At 35.6% G+C, this 11,651-nt stretch overlaps 1 protein-coding gene across 1 annotated transcript in view; it reads right to left on the bottom strand.

The window, feature by feature from the left end:
- LOC134745136 (protein disulfide-isomerase) overlaps nucleotides 1-11,651 on the bottom strand; it is a 38,416-nt gene that overhangs the window by 19,594 nt on the left and 7,171 nt on the right. The window contains exons 5-7 of the mRNA XM_063679106.1: nucleotides 10,571-10,680; nucleotides 9,766-9,886; nucleotides 5,293-5,459 (exon numbers count right to left, since the gene is read on the bottom strand). Of these exons, the coding sequence (XP_063535176.1) occupies nucleotides 5,293-5,459; nucleotides 9,766-9,886; nucleotides 10,571-10,680 (398 nt within the window). The remainder of the gene's footprint in view (nucleotides 1-5,292; nucleotides 5,460-9,765; nucleotides 9,887-10,570; nucleotides 10,681-11,651) is intronic.

Here is an 11,651-nt window from a genome sequence, read left to right as displayed (position 1 = left end):
AGCAGCGTCAGAATTGCTATCCCCGCAACATTCCACTGCGGAGTTAGCAACGTCAGTATTGCTATCCCCGCAATATTCCACTGCGGAGTTAGCAACGTCAGCATTGCTATCCCCGCAATATTCCACTGCGGAACTAGCAACGTCAACATTGCTGTCCCCGCAATATTCTACTGCGGAACTAGCAGCGTCAGAATTGCTATCCCCGCAATATTCCACTGCGGAGCTAGCAAAGTCAGTATTGCTATCCCCGCAATATTCCACTGCGGAGTTAGCAACGTCAGTATTGCTATCCCCGCAATATTCCATTGCGGAGTTAGCAACGTCAGCATTGCTATCCCCGCAATATTACACTGCGGAGCTAGCAACGTCAGCATTGCTATAACCACAATATTACACTGCGGAGCTAGCAACATTAACATTGCTATCCCCGCAATATTATTCTGCTGAGCTAACAATATCAACATTGATGACTTCTCTATTCCGTCTTTCAACTTTGCTAAAACTACGACTTCAAAGTAGTTTATATAACGAAGTTCACTTGATAAAACCACAAAATAAAAATTGCTAAAATAGCTATGTTCGGAATAGGCATCAAAGAAAAATTGTTAAAAACTAAATTTGTTAAATTAACAATGTTCATATTGCAATGTAAAGATTTGCTAAATTAGCAATGTTATAAATCACAACTTTTACTATGTATTATTGTCAACGTTATTTCACAATGTCGACATTGCTGAATATTCACAAAGTTAAAATTGCAAAATAGGAGCAGACAGAGTCAAATTGCGAGAAATGTTACGTTGTGAAATTAGCTATATGATTTTTCACAAAGTTGAAATTGCGAAATAGGAGCCGACAGAGTAAAATTGTGAAAAATTCGACTTTGTGAAATTCGCTATGTGCTTTTTCACAAAGTTAACGCTTTCGCTTTGTCATTTACGCAATTTTTTTTCGCAAAATTAAGCTTGCTGCGCCCGCAATTTGACTCTGTCGGCTCCTATTTAGCAACGTTTTTTTGTTATTTTCACAATAGTTTTCTCTGAGTGTAGCCAATAGGAATCTCGTTTCGTTTTTATGATTCGTCGATCGAGCGCTTTAGCCTATGACGGACAGCGACAAGAACTGAAAAGTTTGTTTTATTTGGACTTTAGTATAGTAGTGCGATTGTGTGTTGTGAAAATTACTAAAGTGTAATATTTGACGTTTTTTTATGTGCCTAATATCGACATCCGCGTCTGCGAATGTGAGCCTTTAAAAATCCGCATCCGCATACGCGGATGTCAAAAAATCGGCATCCGCAACATCCCTGATAAAAACGACCCTTCTTGGAAAATTTATATACAATGGATGGAAATGTGGTTCCCGAGACATAATTTTATCGGTAAAGTTCCCAATAGACTTAATTTCATCGCATCACTAAATAACCTTATATCTAGATCGACATGATTGCCTCAACATCCCGCCTACTGGTCTCAAGCCACGCACCCACGTCATCTCGATTATTCACCGCGCGACATAGCAACGACATTAACATAATGCTCATCCGCGCTGTCGAACAAATAACTTTGACGGCTTATTTGTGTTAATTTCAGACAAGCGTAATGAGCGATTCATGGGACACTTGGGCAAATTTTAGGGTGTAAAGAATTGCGTAACTTTGTATGAAGATTTCTAAATTCTTTAAAATATGTATACCATAATACAAGGTCTTTTTAAACGTACCGACATATTGACACAAAACACACCCACTGTGGAAAAACAAGTTTGCCCATAGGATATTTTATTCGTATATTAATCGCTATACAATAGGCTGTTATATGAGCGGTGGCATGATACACTTGTGCAAATTACGAGGGTGTTTAGTTGTTTAATTTTATGTCGTACAAAGTTACATCATTTCAACCACATTTAAACTGTAAATTTTTAAGTATTATAAATAAAAATGGTTTTGACTTCGATAATATCGTCTCACAGTGGTAAAAATCTTTGCAATAACAGCAGAACCAATTTTCTCAAACGCAACTTTTCCCTGCCATGCCACGCCTGTCTGAACATATGTGACGTTTTCAACCAAAAAGTATAACATTGTCGGTTGACGATAAGGTTGATTTCAAATTGTAGTTATATGGAAATAGCGCCTTATTAACAACCGACAATAAGTACGCTTTTGGTTGAGAATGGCACATTGTTTATGTTCATAACGAATGATTCAAGAGACACTTGTGCAAATAACAGAGGACAAACAGACGAACTGTTGCATCATGGTTTCAGGTTGACTGGGCCAAGGATTGCCACGTTTGGTCTTATAATTTTGTTGAATTTTGAATTGGCATACCATATTATTCCAAGAGATTCGTTTCACCATGAATTAATATGGTCATACCAATATCTTACTTACATAAAACAATCCTATGGAATGTAAAATATATATGTAGGTCCTCTGAAATGGATTCGAAATATTAGTGCGAATAATGAAACATTTGATTTATGGAAAAACTATTAACCTACACGATCTCGACATATCTTATTCGTAACGATAGTTACCCATTGATTGCATGGTATATTGAGTAATTTGTAGCTATAGTTAGAGCCAGCCTAGCATGCTATAAAATTGCAGATTACGCCGCCTATAACCTTGACAACGTGCTATTATCCAATTGTGGAAAAATGTGTGAGAAAAACTGTCGGTATAGCTATGCAGTTCGTTACCTATAGTTTATCATTGTGACAACCACAATGAAATCTACATAGAGGAAAATCTTTTGGACGATCTAAGTATATAATTGTAGAATATCAAAGCAAGATTAATCGAGACACTACTCCAACATTTTCGAAAATACATATAGCTATTTTATAAGGATATCTAACTGATGTTATGTTCTTGGATTTCATGGGTCCAGGCGGAACATTTTCCGCCTATAAATTACACAGAAAATACATAATATGTTGTTAAGTTTATCAATTATATTTATGACAAAACTACTTCGTCTATTTCTACCAAAAACCTGAGGGCCTACCACGAACCACGTTCGACGTGTTACCTCCCTGTAACACTTACGTACGAATTTACAAGTGCGACAGAGTAAGTACAAACTTACAATAAGATAAGGTATATCTATGTCTGTAATTAGTTTATGTAGCTTCAGATACCATAGTTAAAAAAATGCAGCGAATTTAAGTCTTTCATACACAACTTGTTTTTGCTCTGTTTTGTTTGTTTTATAAACTGGAGCTATATAAACTAATTACAGACCTAAATACATATACCTCATGTCATTATATGTGCAAAGTTTCATTACAATCCAACACGTAGTTTTAAAATGAGAACGAAACTCCGTTTGTATGGGAAGGTGAAATTCGGCCGAGCTTGCCGGGGACTTAACGTTTTTGCAACACCTACTTTTTCGATTAATGATTAACGTTTCTGCTACCCAGAGGTTGTCTGGAAGAAATCGCTCTTTAGCGATAAGACCGCCTGTTGTCTGCCTCTACATTTAATCGATTGTTTATTTTCTTTTGTATCTTTATACTGAGGTGTGCCAATAAAGAGTATTATTTTTCTTCGACGCGACAGGAATCATTTCTTCCGAAAAATGTCAATTGAACACATTGACCTTATTGTAATCCACTAACCCAATTATTATGAAAGCAAATCTTAACCACATGGAACTGATTCGCGATAAATACGTCAAGATAAAGCCATCACGTATATCGTATCGTGCATGTAAAGTTTGCCTCCCGACGCGACGGACAAGTTAACAGTTAAGGTGTCAATGCCCCGCCGATGGCTAGTTATCGGTTAGGCGGAATATTCATGTGCCATTGACATTGAATGCTTGCGTTAGAATTTATAAATATTTTTTTCAAATTGAATTTGTTAAACTGACACGCATGAGAAATTTTTTTTTAATGTTTATCCCACGTAAGCGTTCCATTTTTTGCTAGCGTTTCTGTAAATGAATACTAAACTTACACACCTTTTTTTGTTAAATATTCAAATGATTATTAATACACGTACGTAGAGTACGTCACTCACTCTACTCTCTAGTCATATCGTCAGGTGACAACCAAAACTCACTAATTACCACTACATGTTCATGGCCATAGTGAGCCGTATTAGTACCAATTTAAAGTTGATTTTTGTTTAACTATTTATTATTTTTAAACAGTTTTTTTTGTTTAGTTTAGTTTAGACGATACCTTATAAAATATTTTAATTACTTATGAGCCGTATAAATCTCAATCAACCATAAAAGTAGGTTAATAAAGCGTAACGTATCAGTAATAATGTTCCGCGCGTATCATAAAATATTACGTGGTCGGTGAACTTCCTTCGTTTAAAAACTTTAGGTATACAATATACATACGTAGGTATGAAAGACAAACTATATGTATCTACATAGTAGTAGTGTCGTTACATGTAGTTTGTCAAAGGACAGATGAGTATAGTTGCTTTTGTTCTTATTTACTGACAATTTGGTTTGACCAACTATATAAAAAAAAAAATAAGAAGCATGTGCAAGGTTTCACGTAAAATGTTTAACATTTTTGTTTGTCGATAAAATTAGTTCTTTAATTGAATATCTCTGGAGGTGAAGTTAACTTTTTCGAATGTGGAAGTGATAGAAATAACATTTATTTAACTTTGCTTATTTAAACCAGTTCCTTCACGAATTTAATTAAGTGTTTTATCAAAATTTTATCAGTTCTTGTTTATTTGCACGTACTGATCAGATACATAATATCTTCACACCCGTTTAAGCCAAACGAGCTATATTATCGTTATCCTTTAAAACAACAAATTAGTGTTAATTTATGGGTATTGTTATCACGCGAGATATTTCGAATGAAGTCATTCTCATTACACTTCGTTCGAAACTGTTAAACACAGTGTTAACACTTAACGGTGTAAACTGATAAATAAATAAGCACATTGCACTGTGTAAATAGATATAGAAAATAATTATGTATTATCTACTTGTCTGGTTGCAATAAGTTGCTCTGAAACTGAGCTAGCATTGGAGGTCATGTCAAAAAACCTAGACTTTGGCTTTTAGTGATTATGATTGCGCGCGTCGCTCTCACCATGAGTCCTTGCCTTGATAGATTCTGAGACGAGTAGGAGCATAAAGGGCTGCGGCTCAAACTTAAACCTTAACTCTTTGTTATAAAGTTGAAAATCCACTCACGATGGTGCGTAAAACACCAGTACCTTCTTTGTGAAGTATTGGCGGCCTAATCCTATCCCTTAGCTCATCGCAATATGGTTATAAATCGGTTGACTACACTTACCATGGGGCGTAGAACTCGACAAGCACCTTCTTGGTGGGGTCAAAGACCACTTCATCGAAGTTGGTGGCGACGAGAACCTTGACGGGCTTGGCGGCCCAGTCGGCGGGCAGCACCTCGCTGAGAAGGTGCTGCTTCAGAGTTCCGGCGAAGAAGGACTGCACGAATTCCTGGACAAGACAAATTCGGAGGTTATTAATTGGAGGTTTGGACGACCATGATGAAAAGAGGAACAATAACTTTGACAATGATGCTTTATAGTGATTTTGATTATGAAATCTAACACAATCCATTGGACCTCTGCGTAGTTAATTAAGCTCTTAACCCGATGGCTAGATGTGTAGAAAGCAAACACACTTTCAAATAAGGGGACTGTTGGTATGGAATTGACCATACATCAAAAGCAGAACATTTTTGCATAATATGAAGCGGACATTTAGCGTATATATCTGTCTATAAAAATATATTGTGGTGAAACGTTACAAAATAGGTTTTTATTGTATCTATGTGTCTTCTTCTTACGATTATAAGAAGTAAGTTGGAGACAAAAGACTAAAGTAATATTACCTATAGACCAATTATGGGCGCCCTAAGAAATTACGGTTTTGTTAGGTCAATGTCACATACGATGAGCGTTATTTACGTCTGTCGTCTAGTTAGAGATATATAGGTATATATATTTTATAGCTTACATGTAATATACGTTTTCTACACACTCCAACATATTGACCTATGCGAATAGATAGATTTGGTAAAAAATACAATATCTACATTCTATTTTTTTTCCAAATCTATCTAAACTTTTTGGATGTTAATAACACCTAAAGAATGTATTGTTTTCGTTCTACTAGACTAGAGTAGTTATTTGTTTGTGCGAAGTCTTTGTATGTTAATTAGCATAACAAAGCGTTTGTCGTATTTATTTGAAATGTAAATAATTTTATTATAAATGTATTTGTATCAAGCAAACACGTGGGCGTTATTTTATTAATGTGACTTCTAAAAACTTGCAATATTACCCTTGATAGGTAACGCTATTTAATTTGTTTCGTAAATAAAAAGCCTGCCTTGCTTTCTTATCATACTATTTTGTATAAGCATGTGACTTTCATTAAAAACTCGTTTTTGTTCCATTTATCTCATTTCCTTTCTAATTATATAATAGGCGTACAGTCAGCATCAAATAGATAGTGACGGGCAAAGTGGCCAAATATATCGTAACACACCTTTTGTTACCATATAATTAAAAATAAGTATGTATGAATCCTGATGATAAAAAGAATGTCCGAAATTTCTTTATGAAATTGTACACTCCACTACGTCACGCACATACAAGTGAAAATTTTTTTTACACTAAAACGTGACGTAATGGAATGGACATTTTGGGACATCTTTTTTTAATGGCAGGATGAAGAACGCTGTCGATTCTGAGTAGAATGAGCACAAGAATGTCTAGATTTGAAAGAATCAGGTTTTCAATATTTATTTTAGAAAACGCTCAAAAATCGACATAACAACACACTATTTTATAATTCGATTGCTACGACGTTCAACGTGCTAAACACGCGGTTTACAGGTGAAGCTAATGTGGTAATAATGTGTTTGCAAAACACGCATTCGATACGTTAATAAGTCTTTTGATACGGTTTAAATCAAAGAACGTGTGGTTCTCGATTGTACAAAGTAAAAAGAGACTTCCATGAATTCGTTTGTCATTTTTTTTCTGAAGGTTATTTTTGGTCAAAGAAAAGGATCTTGTACATCTAGCTTGCACAAAAATATTTTTTGCAAGTAAGTAACCAAATACCTAAGCAATAAACACGTCATTGTACTAAACAAGGATAGGTAGTTAGACCAAGAAAAGTGCAGACATTTTGAGAGCAAACGCAGTGCCAGTGTTATTTATACGTCGTAATTTCATAGAAGTTTGACGTTTAAAGTACCAACTCCGCTGCGTGTGCTGTCAAGATCTCTGCAGACTTTTCTTGGTTTAACTAACAGCAGATTGTATATGTATAATTGAAAGTACAAATGCGAACAAAAGTATGGAACACTTTGCAGCAATTTCCGTGGAATGATTTTATCGCTTTTTGAGTAACATGATCTCTCATTACAACCACGCCTTTACATGATACGCAAATAAGTATGCAAAGAACATATACATATACCATTTCTACCAAAGATCTCTTTATTCCTTTCTTCTCATATATCAAACATGATTATAAATAAGGGCCTATTGATTCTGAAGAAGAATATAATCTATAATCGGTCGGAAACAGAAAGCGTGCGAGCAGACTATTAATATAAGAATTGCGTTTTAATAGGTTAATTTATGTACTTAATGCATGTCTGCTTTCCTGGTCGTAACACACGTAACAAATGAAAAACTACTGATTTATTGACTAGATTTATTGACTGTTACTTAAGTTTACCTGAATCTTGATATTACTAGTTTACTACCAATAAATAAGTTGTTTTACGGTATGTTTTTTCCGTGTATACACTGAAATAAAATGTGGTATTTTCTATAAAAAGGGACCTTATTGCCGATGGCGCTTACGCCATTATAAACGATGCTCCGATATACCTAGTCGGCTCATAAGTTCTGTCACTGGCCTTTAAAATTTAAATTTGGAACTCCTAAAACAAAAACCGTTCTGCATTTGAATTTCGAATCTTTATTAAATATTTGAGTAGTATAATTTTGCAATTTTCTGTTTTCTTCAACATGGAGTGGACGCTTAAAGATAGCTGTACCGCAATAATTGCACTATATCGTTGTGGTCACTCGCCGACTAAAATTTTTAAGCTACTTGAAAATTTAAAATTCTCTCTAAGATTTGTGTATCGTACCATAGAAAGATACAGTGAGGTCTCTAGTTTAAATGACAAGAAAAGAAGCGGTCGTCCGCGTACAGCTAGGACTCCAGCGGTTGTACAAGCAATTAGGGCACGCATTGCCAGAAATCCCGCTAGGAAACAAAAAGTTATGGCCCTCCAGATGGGTTTGAGCAAAAACACGGTGAAAAGAGTGCTTAATCAAGACCTGAGACTTCGTGCTTATAAACGAAAAACTGGCCATCTTCTCAATGGTCGGCTTAAAGCTTTAAGGCTTAAAAGATCTAAAGCTTTATTGAAGAAGTACGCTAAAAATAAGCACCGTTGTATACTGTTTTCGGACGAGAAAATTTTTGACATAGAAGAAAACTGTAATAAACAAAATGATAGAGTGTACGCTCGCAATAGTAAAGAAGCGTCTAATAGCATTCCCCGTATTCAAAGAGGTCATCACCCTTCATCTGTGATGGTTTGGCTGGGAGTTTCTTATGCGGGCGTCACTAGTATGCATTTTTGTGAGAAAGGAGTAAAAACTAGTGCCAAAGTGTACCAAGACACGGTGTTGACTAATATTGTGAAACCACTATCCCATACTCGGCCTACTAGGCTAATTCGAGTAGGCTGAAAAGGTGGCAAATACTGCGGCTAGACCAGAGGCACTAGAAGATAAATTATATTTTATAAAAGTCAAGAGAGAGTATTTAATGGAAGACCTCTCAAAACCCTTAAAAAGACAGAACATCTGATTATGGCTAGAACGGCCGATTGCAGATAAAATGAGAGAAAAAAAAAAAAAAAAAAAAAAACTATCCCATACGATGTTTCTAAACCAGCATTGGGTTTTCCAGCAGGACTCTGCTCCAGCCCATAAGGCAAAGTCTACACAAGCCTGGCTCGCCTCCAATAAAATCGACTTTATACGGCATGAAGATTGGCCCTCCTCTAGCCCAGATCTTAATCCTTTAGACTATAAAATATGGCAGTATTTAGAGGAAAAGGTGTGCTCAAAACCTCATGCAAATCTAGACTCGGCAGTGGCCAATATCGACATGAAAGTGGTGCGTGAATCCATTGACGACTGGCCACGAAGACTTCAAGCCTGTGTAGATAATTATGGCGGTCATTTTGAATAAATGTTATACATTTAGATTCTCTAGTTTATAAGCTTTCAAACGCTGTACAAATTATACGGAATAAACTTAAACTTTTGATTTTATTTGATACTATGTATATACATAGTAATATGTATATGACAGAACTTATGAGCCGACTAGGTAAATACAATGCCGCGCGACGCTGTGCGGCGTAAGCGTCATCGACAATAAGGTCCCTTTTCATAGAAAATGCCCCAAATAAAAAACCTATTTTGTACCTTAATTGAAAACATTTTCTTTAAATGTATTTACATTTCAAGAGCAAGGATCGTACCTATAGCATATCGTGACGTTTGTTGCTTGCGTTTCGCTATCACATTTCATAAGGAGCAGCTGTTTTGCCTCATTATGATATTGATACTGTTTGAGCACACAGCCCCGAGGCACACAGGCCTCGCTTGCTCTTTAAGTGCTTTTTTTAACACCAAATAATAAATAAAAAAGTTAGTTGTTGTAATAGTGGATAATAATAAGATCTCCTTACCTCAATAACGTTGGCAGAGAGCTCGTTGGAGGTAGGCTTGTATTTGGCCATATCTTGTTCGAGAGCAATCAGGCGCGCAGCAGGGGTCTCTTCCTTCTTCATACCGAAGAATTCCAGGATTCTAAGCAAAAGACAAAAAATATTCATTCTGTGCTAATTTTTACAATCAACTTTATAGTTAAGTGTGAGTACAAGAGAAAGCCGTCATCCAGACGCCACGTCACCGAAGGGTCAAACTGAAATTGAACTTTATGCATATGCAGGTATAGTCTATGTTGATCTGTGCTCTATGAACGATTAATCGGTCTTTGGCGATGAACCTACGGTGCGTATATATCGGTGATTTGGCGTCCAAAAGGTTAACTAAAGTACTATATTGAGCCATAAAGGGCATAAATATTTTCTACATGAGTTTACAATAATTAGAAAATTGATTACACTATCGTCATCATATTTATCTTCCTAGCGTTGTCCCGGCATTTTGACAGTTTACTTATGGAGCCTGGTGCCAACCTAATTCCAATAATTGGAACAGGATCCTAAACCTAATATATCATAATTCTAAGGAATGAGTAAGAAAACAATACTTGCTCTGTGTTCAATTTTCTGGTAATAAAAAAAAAAACAAATTAATTAGTGCGTGCTACGAACGTTAGTAGTAATTAATTTCTTACATTTTCAAATGACTACTGACTGAAGAAGCTACTTCAGAGCGTTTCTATGCAAATATACTTTTTTTTAAATAGAATCATGACCTCCGAATCTCGACCTTATCAGTGTAACAACAAAGTATTGTTTAACAAACCTGGCGTGGTCGTCCTCATCGGTGTCGATGGCCACAGACATGATTCTGTCGCGGTAGGTCTTGGCGACGGGCTTGATCTCTTGCACGTATTTCTCGAAGTCACCATTTTTCTACGACAAATACATTTTCATAAGTCTAGAATATTTTTTTGGGGTTCAATGTACTTGAAGTTGGAATCTTCATACTGTGTTCATGAAATTGGGCAGGAACACAGTTTATACAAATACAATTTTTGAGTACAAACATAAGAAGCATCAACCTGTCCAGGTGAGATAATTAGAGAGGTGATAGGAAATGTGTGTATATGTCGCGAGGTCTCTCTTGAAGGCGAACAATACAAAAAAAAAAATTTTACCACAGGTATAACTAGTAACCTGTGGTAAATATTTTTTTTTGTATATTATATCAAATTCAAATGTTTTTGTTGGTTTAATTTTGAGAAAAATAGCGTCAATAAAACATAATATGAACGATCCATTACTCATTACATAAATTCCGGTTGTGTCATTCATTAATCAACAGTTAACTGAACCAATATTTTTCATAAATCATGATTTGTCCTTTTTCTCATAGATCGCGTGATGACATGAGTTTAAGCAAGCTCTCGATTCCTTCGAGGTTTTTCTACAAGCGATAGATTTTTTTTAGTCATCATCGAAATTTTTTATTAATATAGCTAACATCAAACCTGTAAGTAATTGTGACACCACTCCTTACAATGCCTTACATGTATTAGCTTAGTACATTATTAATGTATTCATCAATTGTTGGTAAACCTTAAATAAAAATAAAAAAACCAGCGCCGTTGACATCGCTTGGTCGTGCCAACTGCATTGCTGAGCGGATCTGGAAACCATTTCAGCCTCACATCCTTATCTGTTAGTTTTGTATTTTTCACTTTTCACTTTTTTTTCTTGTTGTTAATATATTTTTGTAATGTAATAATGATGTGTTACCTGAATAAATATTATTATATTCTATTCTATCAACATGATTTATGACTATTGCTGTGCCCTACCAGGGTCCATGTGAAACCCACTATGTATGTACTACCACCAAATGTAAACCATGGATGCAATAA

The sequence above is a fragment of the Cydia strobilella genome, chromosome 11 (genome assembly GCF_947568885.1).
Source record: "Cydia strobilella chromosome 11, ilCydStro3.1, whole genome shotgun sequence".
NCBI classification, from domain to species: domain Eukaryota; kingdom Metazoa; phylum Arthropoda; class Insecta; order Lepidoptera; family Tortricidae; genus Cydia; species Cydia strobilella.
Note: the sequence above shows the minus strand (reverse complement) of the source record. Positions and strands in the feature narration are given on the sequence as shown.